The sequence below is a fragment of the Anoplolepis gracilipes genome, chromosome 7 (genome assembly GCF_047496725.1).
Source record: "Anoplolepis gracilipes chromosome 7, ASM4749672v1, whole genome shotgun sequence".
NCBI lineage: Eukaryota > Metazoa > Arthropoda > Insecta > Hymenoptera > Formicidae > Anoplolepis > Anoplolepis gracilipes.
The window spans coordinates 1,035,997-1,060,108 of NC_132976.1; the positions used below are offsets into that span (position 1 = coordinate 1,035,997).

At 37.5% G+C, this 24,112-nt stretch overlaps 3 protein-coding genes across 9 annotated transcripts; 2 read left to right on the forward strand and 1 right to left on the reverse strand.

The window, feature by feature from the left end:
* Window positions 1-212: 212 nt before the first annotated feature.
* On the forward strand, window positions 213-3,304 carry Eef1gamma (elongation factor 1-gamma). Its single transcript, XM_072896137.1, has 8 exons — window positions 213-338; window positions 470-619; window positions 1,345-1,408; window positions 1,527-1,669; window positions 1,997-2,299; window positions 2,414-2,746; window positions 2,834-2,986; window positions 3,083-3,304. The coding sequence occupies exons 1-8, from the start codon at window positions 327-329 to the stop codon at window positions 3,236-3,238; spliced, it is 1,314 nt and encodes a 437-aa protein (XP_072752238.1). The 5' UTR covers window positions 213-326; the 3' UTR covers window positions 3,239-3,304.
* A 993-nt stretch (window positions 3,305-4,297) lies between these two features.
* Mrpl49 (mitochondrial ribosomal protein L49) lies at window positions 4,298-5,977 on the reverse strand. Of its 2 annotated transcripts, none has more exons than XM_072896143.1 (3): window positions 5,828-5,977; window positions 4,787-4,973; window positions 4,298-4,653 (listed from the first exon to the last, which is right to left on the reverse strand). In XM_072896143.1, the coding sequence occupies exons 1-3, from the start codon at window positions 5,975-5,977 to the stop codon at window positions 4,379-4,381; spliced, it is 612 nt and encodes a 203-aa protein (XP_072752244.1). In that variant the 3' UTR covers window positions 4,298-4,378. The 2 variants fall into 2 exon arrangements, with proteins under 2 accessions (XP_072752244.1, XP_072752245.1); XM_072896144.1 differs by lacking the exon at window positions 5,828-5,977 and adding an exon at window positions 5,575-5,712.
* A 128-nt stretch (window positions 5,978-6,105) lies between these two features.
* Window positions 6,106-24,074, forward strand: East (enhanced adult sensory threshold). Of its 6 annotated transcripts, none has more exons than XM_072896135.1 (7): window positions 6,106-6,245; window positions 7,822-12,042; window positions 12,417-12,492; window positions 13,023-13,285; window positions 13,406-13,561; window positions 13,642-13,955; window positions 14,036-24,074. In XM_072896135.1, exons 2-7 carry the CDS (start codon window positions 7,846-7,848, stop codon window positions 15,702-15,704), a joined length of 6,675 nt encoding a protein of 2,224 aa, XP_072752236.1. In that variant the 5' UTR covers window positions 6,106-6,245; window positions 7,822-7,845; the 3' UTR covers window positions 15,705-24,074. The 6 variants fall into 6 exon arrangements, with proteins under 6 accessions (XP_072752236.1, XP_072752235.1, XP_072752237.1 ...); XM_072896134.1 differs by lacking the exon at window positions 6,106-6,245 and adding an exon at window positions 6,257-6,884; XM_072896136.1 differs by lacking the exon at window positions 6,106-6,245 and adding an exon at window positions 6,257-6,884 and having other exon boundaries at window positions 12,417-12,450.
* The last annotated feature ends 38 nt before the right edge of the window (window positions 24,075-24,112 follow it).

The window sequence follows — 24,112 nt, forward strand, 5'->3', positions numbered from 1 at the left end:
AAGGTTCCAATCGGCGTATCTGATTGGCTGAATGTAGTTTTAAGACAACCTACAACGCAACTTAAAATGATTTAAAATACAAAAACGGACCAGGAATATCAGCCATATGAGCTAATAATTTATTTTAGACAAAGATAGCGATCCGCCCAGGAGATGTGTATCCTTTTCTACGAATTAGGTCATTCCCCTATCCTTGAAGGCCGCTCCGATATGCGTAAGCTCAATGGAATGTACCGCTCACTCGCGGCGCACTTCACGACGCGGGTTCGTCCGAGGCGCAGCGATCTTTACCGGCCTTCTACTTCCTCTTCCCGTGACTGGATACGATGGCGTCCGGAGTAAGTGGCTTTCACGCGGCACTTCACCGGTCGGCATCCGCATCGTGACGCGCCGATGCCGGCATCGGATTACCGTAAAACGAAGCCCGGCACGATGTATCATTTATTACATAGTGCATTTTTTCTTTCAGACTTTATATACGTACCCGGAAAATTTCCGTGCCTACAAGGTTCTAATAGCGGCACAATTCTCTGGTGCTCAAGTCAAAGTCGCTGAGGACTTTATATTTGGCGAGACCAACAAGACCGAGGCGTTTTTGAAGAAATTTCCGGTGGGAAAGGTAAGTCGAACGGTTCTAATTGCGCCTTTCACAAAATCTCTTTATTGTTTGCAATATGGTAGATAAAATTCTTTTCCTCATGTCACGCATGATGAGAAAAGTCATGAAATATTCCTGTTATTTTATGACTTTAATCCAAATTATTATTTAAATAATCTTTGTTTGTTAAGTATATGTATCGCTGTTACAATTATATTTAAAGTTTTATACAAAGATTTGACAAGTTATATGCTATCGCACATTGACATGTTTTTTTATTTAATCATGTATGATAAAATTAGATTTACATATGATACCAAGAAAAAATAATTTTTAATTTTGTATGAAATTAAATTATCTATAATTGTATATATAATTCATATCCTGAAATATATTTCAATATCTATATTCTAATATATTATATATCTTTACATAATATACATATTAATATAAGTGCTATTTTGATCTTGTATACATTTTGAATATTCATACAGTAATATTCTCTTATATTGTTTTCTTACTTATTCATATTTACTATATGATCATGTAATTACGTTAGAGTAAAATAATGTATTATTTTTATGCGCATTGCTATTAGAATAAGAGACTGTAAAAAACTGTACAATAATGATATTGTTCTATAAAGATTTTACATTACAATTGAATTCTAAAATACAAATATTAAATGTATAAGTTATATAAAATGTACAGATATTGTAACCATTAAAAATATTGTAATTTTTAAGGTTCCAGCATTTGAAACAAGCGATGGAAAATATATTACAGAAAGCAACGCGATTGCTTATTATGGTAAGACTTCTTTGAAGAAAGAAATTAGTTTTAATCTATTTATCTATAGATTTCAATATATATATATATATATATATATATATATATATATATATATATATATGTTTCATATTTATAGTGGCCAACGAACAGCTGAGAGGAAAAACTGACATTGATCGTGCATTGATCATCCAATGGCTTGGCTTTGCAGATTCTGAGATTCTTCCTGCCAGTTGCGGTTGGGTATTTCCTTTACTTGGAATAATGCCATATAACAAGCAGGTATTAATTGAATCATTTATTTAATTTTACTTACACAGAGTCACATGTATCCTCCTTCAAAGGCAAAATTGGCGATATTCTATAGCCATTCTTTGTAACTCAAAGAGGTAGATTAAATTTGTGTATATTGAATTTACATGCATAAGTATATGCAAAAGCATATGCATATGCATTATATGCATATACTTTTACAATATTTCATACATTTATAATGTCGAGTTTATTTTTGTGCAATTATACTAATTATTAAATATTGCTAAATTATAATAAAGTATTAATACAGTTAGTTTGTTAATTGTAGTTAAATTTATATATGATTGGTTTTAGACTGTTGAGCATGCTAAAGAAGATATAAATAAAGCACTTACTGCTCTAAACTCACATTTACTTACGCGGACTTACTTAGTGGGAGAGCGATTAACTCTGGCGGATATATGTGTAGCTATGACATTGTTACACTTGTATCAGTATATTCTTGAGCCAGAGCTGCGTAAGCCTTACTTGAATGTAAATCGATGGTTCCAAACAGTTATCTATCAACCAGAATCTATTGCTGTACTTGGTGCCTTCAAATTGGCGGATAAAACTCTTGAATATGATCCTAAGAAGTTTGCTGAAACTCAGGGAAAGGTTAGTATTTTGTTAAAAAAAAAAGGTATAATAATGTGTTATGTAAATAAAAAGAAAAAGGGAGAGAAGGAAAATTTTATAAATATTGTAAATTGACTTTATTATTTTATTTAGAGTTCAAAAAAAGAAAAGAAGGAGAAAGAGTCTAAGAAAGAGGCTAAGGAGTCAAAGGAACCCAAAGAGTCAAAGAAAGAGTCTAAAGTTGCGGATAAGGCTGCACCAGTAGAAGATGAAGCTGATGCAACAGAAGAGGCTTTAGCTGCTGAGCCGAAAAAGAAAAATCCCTTTGCTTCGATGGCTAAAAGCTCTTTCGATCTTGACGATTTTAAGCGGTTTTACTCCAATGAAGATGAGGCTAAATCTATTCCTTACTTTTGGCAAAAATTTGACCCAGAAAATTATAGTATTTGGCTTGGAGAATATAAATACAACAATGAATTGACTAAAGTATGTAGATACTTTTTTCATTAATATTTAAAAAGTTGAAAAGCATTGAATTTTCTTATCATTAATATACGCTTCTTATTCGTGCAGGTTTTCATGTCCTGTAATTTAATTAGTGGTATGTATCAACGATTAGATTCGATGAGAAAAGGTACATTTGCCAGTGCCTGTATATTTGGAGAGGACAACAACAATACAATCAGTGGCATTTGGATTTGGCGTGGACAGGACCTTGTTTTTACAGTAAGTATTACACATTTGAATAAATATATAAGATATTTATGAATAAAGATATATGTTTATATATATATATATTTTTTTTTTTTTAACTTTTTATAGCTAAGTCCAGATTGGCAAGTGGATTATGAATCTTATACTTGGACAAAACTGGATCCGTCAAAAGAAGAAACAAAAAAATTGGTTGAACAATATCTTAGCTGGACTGGCACGGACAAAGAAGGACGGAAATTCAATCAAGGAAAAGTTTTCAAGTAAACTTTACCATATGCATCAAATAAACCCTATTCGCATGAAATAAACCTGAAGGAAAATATCAAAAAAGTTTACATTAGCCCTTCACAAAACTCCTAATAGAAAATAAACCAGTATTCGAAATCTCTTCTTCCTAAATACGTTCCTTCCTCATGATCTCCATATCAAATGAAATCTTCTTTTTTTGTATATAAATATATTTTACAACTTGCACATTTTCAATATTCTTACACTATATACTTTATCTAATTTCCGAAATGTAAGATTTTAGTAGATAATTGTTGAAATACACAATTACAAAATTTAATTTTTTATTTATTTTGATACAATTTCATTCGTTGTTTTGTAGTCCTTTTCAAGTCATTGACATGCTTTAATCATATCCATATAATTTGAGTTTACTATAACGTATCTCTCTCATAATACATTTATATAGAATAACAAAAAAATTATCTTTTCAGTAGGAAACAAAATGTATCATACAGTACATAGTATATACAGTACATGTATAAGAAAGATAAGAGAATAAAAACAGATATTTTGCACTCTATGTTAAGTTTATGAAAAATGTAATAATTTTACGATAGAAATGTTATATACATGTGTATTTGTTGCAATCAATAATTATATTTATGTGTGTGTGTGTGTGTGTATGTAACTGTATGAAATTATATTTATGTACATATTTATACATAATCATTTGGTTTAATTAAAAAAAGAAAAAAATATATTATATATATATATATATATATATATATATATATATATATATATATACATATAACTTTAACATCTTAATACATGCGTAATTTTTTTGATATCATATATATCGCACGCACACACAAACGTATGTTTTCACAGAAGTAAATATGATGTTAAAATATTAAAAAATAAATGCATGTCTCCCAGTCTTATCAACAAGTACAACAAATATATATATATATTAGAGAACAAAAGACAGATCATTTTTCTTATCAGATTACTTGTCGTTATTTAAAAGTTGCGTATGTGAAGCATTGGTATTGGATATTTTACATAGACAGAATATTAAATAAGTAACAAATTTTATAACAAGATTCACTGTTTATTGCATATTTACATATCAAAACAATTTATTATAGAAATATCTTTTTCTGGAGATTTTTAGAATCCTTTCATGTTCATCCAGTCTTTAATGCGATTAACGCAATCACCCTTAAATTTAATTATACCCGCAAATTCATGTATCTTGCTAAAAGGCGTTCGTCCTGTACGTTCCTGTATGTATTTTTTTATGTCACGATCCAATGCCCGTATATCTCCTTGAATTTTACCAACTTTTGTTATTTTTTTCTGTCCGTCGCCCGATATATTCAAATGCACAGGCAGCATATGATTTCTATTACGTTCTATAAAATAGGAATAATCCATGGGTGATGCTGTAAAAATAAAAAGAAAATGGGAAATATTTTGCAAAGATATAAAAAGAGATTTAAATGTATGTATATTTTATGTAAGAAGAGATGAAACATTTTAATAAAATTTGTTTAATAATTAATTTACATTACTTACCACGTGCTGGTTTATAGCCAGATGGTAGTTCAACATCTTCAGTCGGTGGTTTAGGTACAACTTTATATCTAAGCAGACGCTCTATATATTTCCATTCATTTGGATCTTTTGTAATTTCATACTCTGTGTAGTCTTCAGGTTTAGTATATGTGGGAGATGATTTGTAGCTGCTCCATCTCCGTGGAATCTGAAAAATGAAAATTATTTGTAGTAAGCTGCACGCATGTGTTGTTGCAATAGTTTTAATAATTAACTTTAACGTATGTTAAATATTCATGAAACTTATCAATATTAAAGTAATATATAAAAAGTTTATCATCAATTTCAGTAAATTTTTTTAATAAAGACTATAAACTTTTGTACAATTAGAATATAGAGTAATAATTAATGTTGAAAATATATCAGCATCCTGTGTATATCCTATGTAACGTGCAATTGTAACAGCGTGTAATAAATAGCAACAAATGGTTAAAAAATGTAACCTTAATTACAATTTATGTAATTACATACAAAAAATCTCATTCCTTTTTTCTCAATTTTCAAATATATAAATTCGTAAAAAAAAAAAAAAAAAAAAAAAAGAAGAAAAAACTCATTAAAATAAAGGCAATATTAGCAAATTAATAAAACATTCGTCGCAGCATTTTTTTGGGGGGCAGATATTAATCGATCAAATTTTAGTCGTCGTTAAATTACAAGTCAGATTAACAAACCGCGTTACACATTACATAGAATGTAATCGCTGAAATAAGTCGCATTTAGACCGAATCTTTTAATCGCGCAAGTACTTTTCTGACGCTCGAAATGATCGTCTCGCGATTTTTCATCGTTTCTTCGTCGACCTGCAGAAACGTAATCGACAGATATGATATCCGCGGGTGATCGCGGGAGGACACGAGTACATTCGTGACGTCTGACACGAGGCCCTTCGGCCCGTATCTCGTCGCGCAGGTACTCGGTACGGTTATAATTGTACGGTTACGAGGAATACGGGGTTACGGGCGGCGAGTTTTCGCCGATGGCGAGGGATCTCGCGCGTACCTGAGGAGTTAGTCGCGCGACGCACGACGTCGCGACGTGACCTCGCGTCCACGCGGGATTGACAAACGTCTCGAGGCTGCGGCGTGCGAGAGTCCGAAGGGCGGCCATTTTGGGGACTCGGGTAAATATAAGGGTCGGCGTGTCCGCCATTGATGCGCACCGTACGACGGGCGCGTCTTCCCTCTCGCGTTCTCTGCCACGGCCGATCCAGGCCGTCCCGACTCGTCTACCTATCGCGAGAGTTCTCGTATCGCGGGTCCTGCTACCGCGTATCTAACCCGCGCGTCATTCATCCGTGACGTTCGTTCTCGCTCGTCTCGCGAGTTGCGGGCTCGCTACGATCATCATCATCGCCGCCGCCGCTACCGCCGACGACGACGACCACGACAACGACGACGGCGGCAGGCTATTCCGATAGGTAGGTGAACGCGTCCGCGCGCTCGCTACGAGGCTAAAATCCGCGCTTGGAACGCAAAATCGAGTTAGCGCGCACGCACCATAGCGGGGAAGTTAGGTGGGACGTGCGACGTGGGACGTGGGACGTGGGACGTGGGACGTGGGGCGAAGCGAGGCGAGGTGAGGTGAGGTGAACGCGAGAGAACCCGGTAGAGAAGCCCGAAGACCAAAGCCCGAAGCCCGCTGTCTCGCGGCGTGCTTGACGTCGCGACTCGTGACTCGCGACGGTGCGCGAGTTTTTTTCTTTTCTTTTCTTTTTTCTTTTTTTTTTTTTTTTTTTCTTTCGTTCGTTTTTTCCTCCATCGCGGACCCGCGCACCCAGGAACCGGCACGACCACGCTCTCGTCCGTCCTATCTCGGCCGATTTCGGCCGCACGGGGGTGCAGTCCGGCAAAGTGACGCGCCTTCGACGCGGCGTTATCACGAACGGACTATGCGCTTAGGAGAAGCCGCGCGCCACGGCCGTCAGGTGGCGACAGCCGGAAAACAGTGGGACGGCGTATAGACACCCTGCAACGGGACTGTCTCTTTCACGGGGATCGTCGTCCGCGATTTTTCTCGCGATCACCACGGACCTACGGCAGGATTTTCGGTCCCCGAGGTGAGTACAGTGACCGGGCTCGGCGACGAGCCCGCGATCGCCCGTCACCGGGGCGCCGCGGCGTCGCCCTGGAGCCTCGAAAGATCCGAGTCGCGCGGCCCGACCTTTTGTTTATTCGTGGCGATTTTTTCGCGACGACTTGTCGCGACGATTTCGCGGCCTTCCGCCGCGCTCCCGATCGGATTTCTCGGCCGGGCAGTTAGCGTGTGGCACGCGCTCTCTCGCGAGCGCGAAATCGTCGGGATCGGTTCGACGCGAGGCGAGATATCGCGCGAAATATTTCAGCCGCGGTTCTCGGCTCTGGACGGGAGAGCCGAGCAGCGAGCGAGGCGCTTCGTGCATCCGTGTGTTAACGCAAACTTTGTCACGTAATTTTCTGCCCGCCAGGGCCGCATCTATCGACTCCGCTATCCCGTCCGTTTTCGTCGGATTAAAAAAATTGTGCATTTTTTTTTTTTTTTTCTCCGAGTCGCGTATTTGTCGCCATTTCCTATCCCCCCTCTCCTCTCTCTTCTCTCTACTCTCTCCCTCTCTTGGATCTCTTTCTTCGTTTCGAGTCTCGATTACACATGAAATATATATTGGCATCCACGTGCTCCGTAGCGTTCTCAAATAGTTTTCAACTCGCCATTTTACTTTTATGATGCATTTTTTTTTTAATTAATATTTACATTAAAATATGCAGTATTTTTTTGCAATTAATATTTTTTACATTAAAATTTGGATAACATTTTTAACTCTTTTTTTTTTTTTTCATTAGTTTTAAAGTATATCTAGATCGAATGAAATAAACATTGAAAATTGTTTACTTAAAATAATTTTGTGCGATAAAGTAAATTTTTGTAATATTATTGAAGAAAAAAATATGTGTATTATTTTATAAATTTTGATAGAGGGAGAATGTTCTTTTTTCTAGAAAATGTAAATGATATTGCAGGAGCCCAATGTGGGTGGAAGTGAGATGGCATCCAGGGAAAAGAAACCCTTAGCGCCTTCCAAATCTAAACAGAAGGCGAGTAATGACTCTGGCTTGCCATCCAATGAGGTCAAGAATAAGAAAGGCAAATCATTGCCGAATATAAAGCAGCAGCAACTTGCGCAAGAGATTTTTGATACAGTAGCAACTGGTAGTCAGCTCCCTGTTAAACTAGAGGCAAGCTTGCCACGCAGGAATGCCCTTAAAAATCTGAAACGCAAACAGAACTTAAGAGCAGCCAAGGCAAATCTTATCAAGTCCAAGGTTGCCAAGAAAGTGACAAATAAAAATATACACAGGATAGCTCCTGACGTAAAGAAGGGTGTGAAGGCTAAAAGAGTTAAACAATCAGAGGAATCAACTGTTAAAACAGTCGAAATCGTTTCGAAACTCTCGGAAAATCAGACAAACAATAGAGACAACGAAGGCAAAGGAACTGAAACACCAAGTAAAAGTGCCAAGAACAATCTCAGGACCAAAAAAATCAAATCTGACATTCAGAACAAAGAAGAGGCCAGTGTTACATCTAGCTTTAAAGTTAGTCCAAAATTTGGCAGAAAGGGAAAAACGATAGAAATTCCTTACTCTTTGTCCAAGAGTGCCAAAACTGCAAAGTTGACAAATTTGAAGAAGAACAATATCAAGGATAATCTCATCAAAGTAGAGGATAACAGAGATTTGCCCAAGGGTGCAAAGAGCCGAAAGAGCAGTAGCAAGGAGTCAGATTGTAATAGCGTAAAAAGCAATTCCAGCGTTGAAAAATTTCCAAAGGCAGTTTTGGATGACAAGAACTCTATTGATCTTACTATAGACGAAGTTATTGCTTCTTCGATGTTGAGTGATTCTGAAACTGAAAATCAACAGAGCGTTACAGAGAAAATTGAAGGAAAAGTTACAAGGAGTAAGAAGATGTTGGTGGATGAAAACATTGTCTGCGACATTGAAATAAAGAAAGAGCCTGACACCGATGACAAAGTTACATCAGATGGAGAATATGCAGAATTGGATCAAGGATTCCACTTCCAGAATGCCATTCAATTGAGAAAGAGATCGAAAGTCGGCTATAGCGAACAAACGTCTCAAAGAAGCTTGAGAAAAGGAAAGCAACGACAATTGTCAGATTCTGGAAACTCTGCAGATAATGATTGTAAAAAGCGTCATAGATTAAACTCTGATGGGACTACTATTTTAGATAATTTGATAGAACATATCTCGGATACAAATATGGATTCTTGCTTTTCGGATCCCAGTAACGAATCTCAAACTACTGTGGCATCGAGCAAGGAAGAAATTTGTTTAAAGGATGAGGTGTCCAAGAGTTTTGACGAGGAAACTGATGTTGGATTGGAAATGGAGAATAATAATAATAGTGATCGTGTGGATAGAACAAATGAAACGGGACCGACATTGCGTTCTAAAACTAAAGCTAAAACTATAGAAAACGAAGCGACAAAAGATGACGATATTAAAATTGAAGAGGTACGTTTAAAAGATACGTCCAAGTGTGCGGAAGCGCAAGAGGATTCAAAGAAGCTTCATAATTTAGATCAAGCAAGAAAGGATAATATCTTAGCTAAACTTACGGATAAATCGAAAGGTCGTAGAAGTAGTTTAAACATAGATATGAAGAAGACAGTTAATTCCTTTTATAGTGCGGATAAATCAGATGGTAATTCAAAATCGCAAATAGATCAAATGATTGAAAACATTAAATTAACTATTGCAAAAAACATCGAGAGCAAGATATTTGCTCAAGAGAAGGGTCTTGTACTGAGTAAAAACTTCGATGTGCCCAAAATCGAAGAGATTGTCGCGCCACTCAGTACGGAATCTCAGAAAATGGGATTGGAGGACAATACCGATGAGGACAGGTCCGCCGTTACGAAAAACGAGATCACGTCAGATAGTTCGGAAAATTCGGTACCAAAAGTGGCCGATACTGCCAAAGAGATTGAAGAGAAACTAGTCAAGTCTGATATTGGGGAAGCAGAGACGCATTCGCAGAACATCCAGGAGAACAAGGCCTCCGATAGTGACAAAATTAATAATGTACATAATATTTGTGAATCTACGTGTAATATAAATAATAATAGTAATGCTGCATCTTACGACAGTACGGCTGAACCAGGAATCGGGAATGTTGGTTGTAGCACAGCCAGCAATGCCTCGGTCAATTCCAGTGATAATGAGTCCAAGACATTGGACGAGAATAAGAAGATCGCTACGAGAAAGTCTTCGAGGATCAGTGATAAAAGTTCAGACAGCGTCAGCCCCGAAGCGAAAAAATCGAACAGGACATCGAGTAAAACAATCTCGAAATCGGAAGATGTTCCAGCGGAACATCAAAAATCTACGAATGAGGACACGATTTCAGAAGACACGACATCTCGTCAACTTTTAGACGATAATGCTACAACTGCGCTGGTACCTGCAACCTCTCGGCAAGCAGAGGAGAGACTTACGGAAAAGTCTTTGGAAGAAAAAAGATCAGAAACTTCTCTAAGCAATTCGGAAGACTCGGAAACGTTGGAAAGTATATCTCGCGAGGTAGAAAGATTAGTAGCGGAAGACCATTCTGTCACGTTATCATCATCAAGTGCTACAAATGATACATCACTAAGCAAAGAAATCATTTTCGATACAATGGTATTGGATAAGGAGCCGCCAGGGATCGAGCGTGTAAATGAACAGGAAGAAGCATCTGCTTGCTGCGACGACAGTTCTATGCCGTTGGAATCAGCTGCCAATACTGCGAACGAAGTACTGAACGAGAGTCATGCAGAGTCGGATGATAAGCTTGCCGATGCGATTGAAACATTGCAAGAGAACGATACTTCCTGCAAAACAGCGCAAAGCGCGAAACATTCTAAAGCAAATAACGTATCAGTCACCGCAAACTGTGATTCAAATAATAGCGAATGTAACTCTGTAAATTCTGTGCCTGTACGCACCTGCACCACTCCCGTTCCTCGACAGAATGACGAAAGCAAGGAGCTTGATCGAAATGAACAAAAAGGTAACGAAACAGATAAAACTGGCTCTCCAAATTTGGACGAGAATGTTTCGGGGCAAAATCCGGAACTTGCGGAAGCGGATGCAAGCAATAAATCATCAGACAATAAAGATTCCGAAGAACAGAAACCTGCCAACGAGAAAAAGAGGAGAGTTTTACGAACTCGTGATAAACAGAAGAAACAACAAACCGCCTCTCGTCGCGAGTACGTCGATGGCGTGAAAGTCAAGGCAGAGGAAACTGGCGTTCAAAAGACGCAAAATTCCGATCTACAGAGCGACGCCGACCAGACACCGCAAAGTTCATCATCATTGGACGAAACTGTCGTTTCTGAAGATTCTCAGAAGATTGAAAATGCACGTGATTCGCCCAATAGCAATGAATCGGATGACGTCCTCGAGTCTCAATCCCGTACCCGTCGCAGCAGAGACACGAAGAAGCGTAGGGAAGAACCGCAGTTGTCCAACAGCTCTAAGAGCAAACGCGTCAAGCGAGACTCTCGAAAGTCCGATCAGCAGAATAAAGAGGAGACTCTGCTGGACAACGAGGTCGCCAAGATCAATGAGAATAATAGATCATATTTGAACAAGTACGCCGGCGCCGAACGTACAGATAGCTTCCGTGAATTTTTCAAGGAACAAGATGGACTTGACAAGAAGGGGCCCAGTGTGCGCAGCAAATCGGAAAACGACTTGACGACAGTTGGCTCGAAAAGCTGCAAAAGCGGGGAACGGCAACTCTCGCGAAACCTATCCGAGAATCACGTGTCAGAGCAGACAACTGACAATATAGATATTTTGGTAAATGAATGCAAGAGTCCCAAGATGCCGGAGCTGATGCAGAAAGATTCCGACGAGACTTCCACGTCTGGCGAGTCGTCTAATAGCGATATGCCAAAGATTCTGGAAACACCTGAAGATAAGGAAAGGAAGGAATCGATCTTACGAACATTGGGGCTAGAATCCTTGGAAGAAGCCGCCAAGAGACTGCAAAATCAACAAAAAATTAAAAAAGAGCAGTCATCGGGCACTTTAAAGACAATTATCAAGGTGCAAAAGGAGAAGGATAAGGACAAACGGGGCTCGCGATCACCATTAAAGATGATCCTCAAACAGGGACGCGGAGAAGGAGAAGGGGACTCACCCGAGTTCTACACCATTCAAAAGGAGGTAAGAGAATGATTGATTTCTCGCTTTTTGCTCGAATGTAATTCATTTGCTCGACGAATGTGTGGTTTTTTTTTTTTTTTTTTTTTTTCGCGTTTAATTTAAAACCGCACTGTGATATCAAATTGTCGATCGATTATGGCAACTGAAAGAGATTTCTAGTAAATGCAATCTATTATCACTTTTTAGAGATTTATTTTATTATACCTTTGATTTTGTAACGCGCGGTTATTTAATTTTTACGTCGCGTGCATGAAAAACAAGTTAAATTAAAAAAATATATATCGATACGGGTGTAAATGGGTTAATTTTTGATATATTTTATATATATTTTTTTTACGACCGATCCAATTATATTTTGTTTCCTTTTTTTTCAGTTTGGAACCAGTGGTTTGGGAGATAGCAGCTCTGGTGCGAACCGAAAGTTCACTACTAACCACAGACACTCTTGCGGTAATCCTGGTTGAGGGCATAACTAAATTGATAATCTCACTTACTTTTCCTTTTTATCGCCTTTTCCAAAAAAAAATGTCATATTTCTTTTGAAACCAATCTAAGCGCGCGGTTTTATGTACGTACATCGAGATTAGCACAGTACAATGAGCGATCGCGCTCACATTTGTTCATCTCGGATATTTTAAAGCAAATTATTAATATACTCGAAATTGCATTAACGCTCTATTTATATTGTCATTTTTTTTTTTCCATTTTTAAAGCTATTGTTGTTCCTAATGTAATTAAAAGAAAGTAATATGCACTAATCTGATACGAAAGTATTACGCAACACTTTTTGTATTTCAGACCACTAGTTCCAAAAACTACACTTACACTAATATTTTTTTAATAACAATGCATGCCGAAGAACGCTGTTGCTTTTCACCTATTACAATCTCACTAATACCGACGCCTTCGCATTATCCAAGTCGGAAGAACAGTTACATGTTCGACATTTAATAATAATTGGTCAATTTTTATCATCACAGATGACGACAATGAAGACGCCACACCTAAGGATCGTCAATCACTTGTTATACCAGAGAAATCCTCTTCCTTTTCCATACATCCTGGACGTGTATGTGCCGACGTATGTTCCTATTGCTTCGGCAAGTTTGGTTCCTTGGACACGCCGATGCACCTAGCGCAAATAAAATCCGACGAAAGGCGAAAGAAGATCTTGAATTTGGAGAGACATCTTACGAAAGATTCGTGTCTATGCGATGCGTGTTATCGTCACGTTGATAGGAAGGTTTGTTGCTCCTTGATAATAAAAATCGCAAGAATCGTCATGTCCCTTGTAAATTAATTGCAGACGTATATATACGTGATTGCCATAATTCTGATTGATAGTTTATCTGTTTTTTCTTAGGCAAACACTAGCCCGGCAAATATGCAACAGAAGCCGCAAAAACAGCACAGACAATTGATGGTACCAAAATGTACGGCTCGTGAATGTCGGGATCCCGCGCGACATCACGTTAAACGCCGTTGGTTGCTCAAGATAAAAGCCGCTCTACAAAATCAGGTTAATCTTTGTAACGATTATTCTTAGTATTAAAAAACGCTTATGACGCTTGTGCTTCTAAATGAGAAATATTATTGCAGGTCGACATAGATTGGGAATCGAGTCAGCACACCACGTTGTCATTCTGTGTTAGTCATTACGAGAAAATTGGGCGATTTTTGACGTGCGCGTTGTGCAAACGCCGGCTAGCACGGACGCATACTCATCAGCTGACTAGTGCGGAGATAGACGAATTGAATCAGCTAATCGGTCAGCAAGGAATCCCCGTTTTGCTAACGCCCGGCACGTTTGTATGCAAACTATGTCGATATTTTACGCAGCTGCAAGTCAAGTATAAAGATCTCGAGAACATGAACCTGAATCATAGGAACTTTTGTAAGAGTTATCGAAAGCGGTGAGTATAGTACAGGCTAAGTCGAGAGAAATTTCATTGAAGAAAGAGAAAATTGAAGAAAAATACTTTCCGACATGCAGGATCTTGCATTACCATGGAATCGAAGTGGCCTACGTCGAAGAGGATGATTCACAACAAGCGAATCAGACCAAGGACAAGAAGAATAAGAAGAGCACCAAAAGCACGCAGCTTAAGAGCGGGAGTTCCAAGTCCCCGGAGCATGTTACGAGCGGTACGTCGGAAAAGTCAACGCCAGAACCAAATAAGAACGACGGTGTGGGACGTCCGAGCTCCTGCGAGATGAGTGGCGAGAATCGCGCCGCGAAGGCGAGCGGCGACGAGAACGGAGGCACGGACATTCAATATCTCAATAGCATCGAGAGCGCTGTGGAGAATTTGAAGAAGCGTAAGATGCTCGATATGCATGCATACACATCGACGGGCGAAGGCGCGACGACGAATGAGATGGTTGAGATTCTCGGGATAGATAACGAGGTTACCCTGACACGACTGCCGAAGAGACCGAGACTCAATAATAATAATAATAACAACAATAACGATATAACGCCCGTAGTGCAGAGACTCGGCGCGAATCCTTCCATAAGCGTGCGCACGCTTTTCCCAGGTGAAGAGGAGATGAATCTTCACGTCAACATTGAGTTTCAGAATATACGCGAAGTAACGCCGCAGGGATGGGAAAAGTGCGCGACAATGATCCAATATGATCGCGAAACCAAGCATCTCTGGCAGCAGTTGCAACGACCATACGGCAATCAGAGCTCCTTCCTACGACACCTGATCCTTCTTGAGAAGTACTACAGGGCCGGCGACTTGATATTGGCGCCAAACGCTTCGCGGAATGCGATAAATTATTCCACATCGGTGCAAAACAGACTGATATCGTACGAGGGCCCGGAAAAGATGGACGAACCGATAATGGAACCGATCGCGGCAGAATACAATTCGCGCCGTTTAAGCGGCGGTTATGTGATGGAAAAGGATAGACTGTCCATATCTGGCGCAAGTTCGATGACCAAACCGTCAACCAGCAGCGGTGGCAGTGTCATGTCATCGTATTCGACGACAAAGGTGAATTCACCGCGAGTGCTTAAACTCAACTCGGGGGTATCGATTATCAAGAAACCGCCACCTAATCTGCAACGATTAAGCCTGCCATCAACCAGTAGCGGCGGTGGCGGAGTCGGTACCTCGTCAACGAACGGTGGCGTTAAGCGGAAAGATGGACAAAGCCCGTCCTCTGCTTACGGCGGTAATAAAGTGTTTCAATTGAGCGACCCGGACCTGAAGCGGATGCAGTCGCTCCACAAACGGCAGAAGCTCAGCGACAGGCAGTTTGGTGCCGGTACGAGTAACGGATCAATCGGCGGTTCAAACTCATCGTCGACCAGCAGCAATTTCAGATCGCATTACCAAAAGACCCAGATCGCCACGATTCCCGGACACAACCAACAGTTCCAGAGGCATTTACGGATGCAGCAGGAGATGCTGAGCCGTCAGAGTCGCGGTGACTTCGAGCCGCTGATCTGCGACATGACGCGTTCCGCTGCGAACGAGAACAATCCGATCGGGCAAAATCTCATACACAATCTTAATCTGCCCAAGTCGATCCAGGTGACGACCAAGCCGACGATGACGTCGTCAGCGAACAATCCGATTCCGATTTTGCCCAAGATCCCAAAATCGTTGACGGTAATACCGCAGACCGTCACGAGACCTGCTGACAAATGAGAGAGAACGTAAGTAGATATTGTTGAGCACACAGTTTCTTCTCTTCCTTTTCAAAGGAGAAAACGCAGTGCGGCGAGTACGAATGAGCGGATGCGCTTTTTTTACGCGTCTGACCGAAATTGCCGCCAAAACAAGATGTTGATCAATGCTCGGAGAGCAGTTTTTGCCTTACGTGAGCGCATCACGGTATGCACTTACCGAGCTTGAACGCTCAAATATATATATATATATGTACACACACACACACACACACACATACATCATACACAATATACAATATATTGAGTTTATATTACGATTAAAATGACAGACACATTATATATTATAGACGATTTATATTTATTGCATTAATCATAATAATCGCAAACTTGTAGATAAATTAATACAATAATTTGAATAAATTATGAAACACTTCGATTTTAACAATATTATACATATATTATATATATTAACAACCAAAGCTTTATTATAAAATGTATTAATGCAAAAACGTGTTGAACAATGCTGTTTCCACGGAAAGTGCCTAAAATTACAAAAGGCAGCGCGAAAGTTATTACAATATCTGTAATTGTACAATTTCACAGAGTCATTATCGACGTTAATATGCAGAGTCCTCTAGTAAATCGTTGTCGTAATCGGCAGATGCATCTTTTGTGAAAAACTTGACATTTCTAATAAACAGTTGCCATTAAAGAACTACAAGTTTCACGTGACTTTATCGACTTTCAAGCTAAGTAGTATAAGTTTTCAAACAATTTGACCATTTTTTTCTGCAATACATTCTATATTAAAAAAGATGCAGAAAAAGATAATTATATTAACTCCCAAGTAGAAGTTGTTTAGCGAGTGTTGTCAATTATTTTTAATCAAGTAAATTTTACTTTTATTTGAAATCATCGTTTCCGAAGACATCGAAAAAGATTTTCTCGTAACAAATGTGAAAAAAAAACTTGGGTATTTTACATTATGTTTTTTTCCTATCACAAAGAGTCGTCTCGCCGATTATACATTATTGATTTACTGGAGCTATCACATGCATAAATAAAACGAGGTTTATCACTTTAACAGGATTGTATCGATTCTAATTTAAATTTACAATTATAATATCTGCCTTTTTTATCTTTTCTTTACATTTAGTTGGGAACGTAAAACTAAGTAAGAAGAATATCTTTTTTTTTTACACAGACTTCAAACTCTAAAGATTACTTTACTAATTTTTTTGAACGGTATACCGGACATATCTATTTTTCAAAAACGGAGCGAAGAGAAGGGGTAAATCAAGAAAAGGGGTGCATAAAAATTTAATATATATATATATATATATATTGATATATGTAAATTAATTAATATAAATTTAATGTATATATGAATATATATATTTATGTATATATATTTTAATGTATATATGAATATATATATTTATGTATATATATTTTAATATATATATATATATATATATATATATATATATATGTGTGTGTGTGTGTGTGTGTGTGTGTGTGTGTGTGTGTGTGTGTGTGTGTATATTTTATGAGGATTCTTAACGGTAGTTTGTTCCTCTTTACCGCGTCTGAAGAAAAGATTCGAGTTCAAAGTTGCATACGTGCGATATCGTAGGCCGCAAATCAGTATATATTTTGTCTACGCAGATACTTTTTTCGGCATCTATACGACGATGACCTGAAGAAATATACATTGTAATATTGGCCTGCTCGATCTTTTTTAAAAGCATAACAAAAATGTAATTAATTAAATCAGTACGTTTAATTCATACTTGGGTGTTGATGTGCGCCAGTATTTAGCCGCGTTTTGGCATTCAGCGCGCATCATCGCCACACCATGTTCCTGTTAACACACATGTGGAATTCTCTTCGCACCGTTTGCGCCAAACTGCCGGCAGAAAATCCTTTCCATTCGCGTTTATGCAAGAGACTACGAAATAATGCTTCAAAACGATTCGTAGTTTAAAGTATACCGTTAAAAAAAAAAAAAAAAAAAAAAAAAAATTAAATAATCGCGCACAGTTTTTTCTTGTGAGACATAGAAACAACATTCATATTTTCTCTACACTGCCCAATATATATTTGTGACTAACAATAAAAGAAATATTTCGCAGAGAGAGAGAGAGAGAGAGAGAGATGGTGATTGAATGACTTGCGTGGATCTTATTTATCTTAAAATCATGAATGTTGAGCATTAGTTTATTATAGATTTTCACTTGAAAATAGTACTAGAAATAAAACTGAGAATAAGAGACAGAATAAAATTGCGTTCCTAACTAGATATCGAAAAAAAGAAAATTAGAAAGTGCGAGCTTTGCTCGTATATATACTTCTTACGTTTTATCACACTGTAATATCCTGCATTAAAAATCATGGAAAATATTGTTGCTATATTTTTTATATCGTGAGGAAAAAATATTGTCGTTATATTACTGTTATAAAATATTTGAATTATTATTGTTGTACTCTCGTTTTATATATTTTTATATATTTGAGCATTGTTCAACCAAATAGAAATAGATAGATTGACGAAACGTATACAAAATTTTACGCGTAATTTTTCACTTTACAAATCATAAAAGAATGTTTGTTCATATGTGTACTTTTATTATGTATTATTTAATCAATTATATTTTGGTGTCATTTAGATTCTCAACACACTGCCTACACATCAACCAAAAATACGAGATAATTATTTTCATCATCATTCTCTTATAACTATGTATATATTCAAAATTTGTTTATAAAGGATAGTACACAGATTAGTGTCTTATTGTTTTTAGTATATTATTTTGAAACATACTTGTATTGTTTTAATTTTCCTTCGAGGTGTTTCATTTTTTTGCTGATCGTGATTTTCGATTGTCATTTTCATAAAACGGTAGTTTCTTAGAAAAGTTATTACAAAACAAGTTTGTGCAAGAAAATCTTGTATATCTACGAAAAAAAATAATTCCTCCTGTCTCTGCTCCAATTTAATACATTAGACGAGATACGCGAGATGCGTTTTATCATAAAAAAATATTCACCGAGCGACTAATGCATATGTTCATATATTCAAAGCACACACATAAACACACACAAACACACGTTTATATAAATATAAATGCATGCGTACGCGTGCACGAATGTACGAATAAAAGCATAGGTATTACATGTATATATAATACCGCGTTATATAAATAAAAAAACTTTATATATATATAAATATGATATATATATATATATATATATATATATATATATATATATATAAAATAATAATAATAATAATAATAATAATAGACATAATTATATAATATAAAAAAGTACGTGTGTATATAAAAAACGATATATATACACATGCATACACACACACATGTGTTATACATATAAATGCTTTATTTTACTAAGGATATTTTTGATATATCTATATATAATAAATATATGTATATCGAATTAAAGGAAGGAAAGCAAATCACTAGCGATACTAGGTGATCGATGACTATAAGTATTGTTATATCGGAATTATGCGGGGTGTGATTATCCGAAATCACAAACAGCCGTAGGGTGGAGTGTGTCGCAAATATATAGAATAATGACCATAAAACACGAGACAGAGACTAGTTGCAACACATATGCGGAAGATTGATATTGATTCACGTATGTATGTGTGTTCCTGATTTCGTTTGTCATTTTCGCGATCAATGAAATTTCGGCTTGTGTAGAGTCAACTTTGTTATCGACGAGAAATCGATTGCAGTGATTTTACGTCGCATTCAACAGTAAATTTTTTTTTTCCATATCATTGCTTTATACAAATTTGCTACCTGAAAACATTTGCTTGATGACGTTTGAGATATTTAGACAAATCCTTCCGGAAGAAAATAGAAAATATTGTGTGTTAATATTACTTGTTTAAATAACTACTTTAAATACTTTAAATAATCTCGAATATAAATTATTATTACGTACATAACAGCACGTGTACATAAGTATTTGTTATTTTAATGTAGAAAATATTGTCTTTTTTTTTTTGTAGAATTCTTAATTTTCTTACACTTACAGATTTTCCTTTTTTCCAAGTATTGTAATATATTATCTTACTATCCGGATGCTTAGAATTGGCTCTTTACAGTTTTTATTATATAATCGAAAGCGAAAATAAAATAACGCTTATTGTCATCGACAAAAATTTACGATTTTATGTTATTTAATTATACCAAATCAAGTGATAAGAAATTGACAAAATTTCTTTTTGTATATTTTATATATATATATATATATATATATATATATTTTTTTTTTTTTTTTTTTAAATATCGGGCATACACGAGTGAATAAATTCGGATTGAAAATGTGTCCTTGAGACACATTATCGTTGTGAGGACAATTAAACGGTCGCTTGCGCTAATTCCCCTTGGATGCCCGACATTACTGATTTACTCGCCATTTGCACGCGCCTAATGTAAATATCCACACTACATGGCACACTCCACCTTCACGAATGCGGCGTCCGCCATGTATGCACACGTAGATGGTGCAATGAAGTCGGAGGGTTTGTGATCGGAAGGAGAGTTTGCGGATCGCTAGCGAACGAGAACTGAGTTTAAGTTTTAAGAATTCTATTTTTCTTGCTGCACAGAAAGTGTGTAAAATAAAAATGATAAACTTACTTCGAACGATTTTGACTCTTGGAGATCGATTGTATGGTCGTCTTCGGTCAGTAGTAATCGGTTAAAAAATATTGTTATCCACACGGAAGTAAAGTCGAACAATTGCTTCTTGAAGAAAAGCAACGGTCGCTTTCCATTATCCTTTATGAATAAAACTGATCTTTGACACGTGTTTACTAATAGTACATGTGAAAAGTAAATCAATAACGTATTCGAACTTTGAAGATGAATATAAAGCACGTTTAAACGTGTTCTTTGAGAATAAATAACACTTTTTTCAGATTTGAATGATATTTGGATATCAATTTAATAATTGTTTATGTTTACAGGCAACATTTCGATTTTATTCGATTTCAATTGCTCAAGTGTTCAATTTAATATCGACATAAAATCATGGATCCTAAGAGTCAATAAACGTCCCAAGGATGTTGGAATGGGTGTGTTTCACCCAAATTACAATGAAAAATTATGAAAATGCGAGTGGATGAAGGCGCTGCTATGATAACTTGAATTAGTCTATAATTCATTGCGATATATAATGATTAGATCACGAGTTATATCAGGTTTAAATACAGATGTTTTAAAGATGAAAAATTGTGATTAGTGCGTGTGTTATTTGCATGTGTGAAAGACAGAGAGAGAGAGAGAGAGAGAGAGAGAAGACAAATGATGACGAGATACAATTGTATATGTACAGAGCAATTCTAGGATTAGGGGTGAAATTATTTTGTAATAACATATTATGTAGAACATAAATTAATTATTAATTATATTCTGAATTTGCCTTTTCCGCAAAAGAGAAAATGATTTGCAATATCGAGTTTGCTCAATTGCGACACACTGTCGAAAAATCATAATGTATCAATTGCGTTTACGGTAGCAACAGCTTCGTTCACTCGCTGTTGTTTCACTTTTTTTGCTTGACAAGACATGCCGGCCGTAAATAAATAAGTTCGGCGTGAAAGGTAATCGATTTGCGTGATGACTGACAATCATTTTGGCAGTGTGGGGATCGCGTTTTCTGGATTTCTCACCCTTATCGAAGGTTTCAAATTACATATATATAATATCCCGTGTTCTTGTTACGAAGAAAGTGAAACGACCAAAATATCGCGGCCTTGGCAACGAGCGGATCTCTTCGAGGAGAGCGAAAAAAAATGAGAGTGCAAGTGTGCAAAAGCAAGTATGTGATGGAAAATGGAGAAAGCGTCGCGTCACGCAAAATGTTTCGATGTTCTTTGCGTGTGCGTGGACGAGAATATTTTTCAGAAAAAAAAAAAAGGTGATATCCTGCCTCTCGTGAGAGGTGATATTTTATTAAAACATGTGGAAAAAAAAACAAAAAAAAATACGAAAGAAACCGGCTGCGCGTGCAGTTGAAGGGAAGCAATAAACGCGCACTTAAGTTCTACGCAGGTCGAGCCTCTCGAGGATGTATATAATGTTTTATTACGCGCACTTAGCCACCATCGGGGACATATCGGGCGTGATCTTTTGTCTCTCGTCTTGCGCGGGAATTTCCCCGAGGAAAAAAACAAAATAAAATAAAAAAAAAAAAAAAAAGAGATCGAGGCGGCGACCACGAAGAGAATCGACAGAAAAACTGCGCTCCCGCCTCTCTTTTCGATACTCTCTTCTCTCTCGACCACGAGAAATTGTGTTCAAAAATTTAGTATCACGGCGCCGTTGCAAGATCGAACCCAGGGGTCGGCTGGCTTAATCGCGGAAACTAGGCGCGAGGTCGTTCGGACGAAGGGTTGAGAGAATGAACGGTGGGTGGATCTAATCCACCCCTCTCAGAGAAATTGCCAAGATTAATTTAACTTTAATTAAAACTCAACTTGGAGATTTGTGTTCTTTCCGACTGAAGAAACAAGTTGGATCAACGTTTGAATCATTTTCTTTCAACCCTTTTGATCGGTTATCTGCCACGAGTATGGAAAAATTCTTTCTCTCACGCTCTTTAAGTAATAGTCAAAATATTTCAGATTCGAGAAAAATGAAGATCTTAAATCAGATATTATATTGGGGAAAAAAAAAATTGTACGCGCGAGTAAGAATTGATCTATATTTGCGGCTCTCATTCAGGTCAGGTCACCTTGATGAATAGATTATGCACATGAAACACTACGTAGATGAACATGACTGAATGATGCGTCAATTTGTTTTCGCGGTCGATGACTACTACGTAGTCGAGAATGCAGAAAGTCTCCGACTCTCTTCGACTTTTTTTTTTTCTTTTGTATATTGTTTATTCAGAAGTAACTTAGTCTAGAAAAATTGCATCTGGACTAATGGTAATGTCACACGGTGTGTCGTATACAGCACCGTGTAGATGACGAAACGCACAACCCTGTAACACGTAAAGGCGGGATTCGAGTGTGTTTTTGCGTGATCACGACGTGCCTCGTTTCGCTCTTTTCGGCCGAAGCGTTCATTAATCAGTTCTTTAATCACGAGGATGTCCTCACCCTCCGAAAGCGAGGAGGAGGAGGCGCGAGCACCTTGTATACACGGCGACTTACAATTATTTAGGCCGACCGTGACCAAAGCGCGAATCAGGGATCGATTCACCGGGATTCGATCGCTGTAAGATAAATAATTCGTTAATTAGGATCCATCGTCGTTAGGGTAGAGATTTATCAGCGCGCGCGATCGAGACTCCTGTCGCGATTTGTGCTTTTAAATAAGATTAAGATTATTATTTTAAATAAGATTTATATCGCGAGAGAGATACTCCCTTGCGCCCTTGTGTATCACATCCACGATTAATTTTACGTACGTCATCTTAATTCAGTTTCTCTGCGACAATATAACGCTTAGAATTATTATATTAATATTCGTTACGAGAGCGTCTCGTAAGGAACGAATTATATAGATTCAAGTAATAATCATCGTCGTAGCGCGTGCGATTCGAAACAATGGCTCTTTGTCACACCCGGCGACACCCGGGGTACCGGTCCCTGAGACTGAGAGCTGTATTATCGTTCCCCGCGGGCCCGCGTTAGATAAAAACGACCATCTCGAACGAGACGGAGATGTTCGAAGCAATAATCGTGGCAGGCGGACGATTTTCGCTTTTTTTTTTTTTTTTTTTTTTTTTTTCTTTTTCTTTTTTTTTGGACAGAAAATCCTTTTAGCAACGTGATCGAGAGAAGCGGCAAGAAATTCGGAATGATATCTATACGTACCATTGCGAGCGAGCGTGCAAATAATCTTCGAGGGGGATGACGGAGAGGTACACCGAGTGCTGAGAAGCAAGATCAGGCGGGGGGAAGGAAGCTCCCCCCTCCCTCCCTCTCTGTGCGTTCGGAGTCTTCTCTTTCTCTCTCTCTCTCTCTGGTCTCGGCGCATCCATGCTCATATAACACAAACACAACACATACACGGTGTTACAACTATTATGTTATTTAAATTAATATTAACACACGTTAATGCTAGCATGGTAATCATTTGTTTATTTAGTTTTTAAGCGTAATAGTGTTATATTATTAGTTCTCCATCCTTTGTATATATTTTTCGCAAGTCTCAATAAAAAAAAAAAAAATAATAAAAAGAACAAAAAAACCATCAAAGTGTGTGTGTGTGTGTGTGTGTGTGTGTGTGTGTGTGCAGCCTCCCATTTCATCATCACTGCCATTGCGATCTGCATAATATAGTGTATTTGATATATAATAAAAATTAAAAATATAATCTATACACATGGATAATAATCTTGTCGTTGTTTCTCTGTAAATGTGTCTTTTTGTCA

Coding starts and splice junctions, on each gene's coding strand:
- Eef1gamma (XM_072896137.1), top strand. Junction 620..1,344: donor AGAAATTTCCGGTGGGAAAG/GTAAGTCGAACG, acceptor GTAATTTTTAAG/GTTCCAGCATTTGAAACAAG. Junction 2,747..2,833: donor ACAACAATGAATTGACTAAA/GTATGTAGATAC, acceptor TTATTCGTGCAG/GTTTTCATGTCCTGTAATTT.
- Mrpl49 (XM_072896143.1), bottom strand. CDS start 5,977: ATGGCGGACACGCCGACCCTTATATTTACCCGAGTCCCCAAAATGGCC. Junction 4,974..5,827: donor TCGCGCGACTAACTCCTCAG/GTACGCGCGAGA, acceptor TTCATTTTTCAG/ATTCCACGGAGATGGAGCAG. Junction 4,654..4,786: donor TGGCTATAAACCAGCACGTG/GTAAGTAATGTA, acceptor TTATTTTTACAG/CATCACCCATGGATTATTCC.
- East (XM_072896131.1), top strand. CDS start 7,810: ATGATATTGCAGGAGCCCAATGTGGGTGGAAGTGAGATGGCATCCAGG. Junction 12,043..12,416: donor TCTACACCATTCAAAAGGAG/GTAAGAGAATGA, acceptor CTTTTTTTTCAG/TTTGGAACCAGTGGTTTGGG. Junction 13,286..13,405: donor ATCGTCACGTTGATAGGAAG/GTTTGTTGCTCC, acceptor GTTTTTTCTTAG/GCAAACACTAGCCCGGCAAA.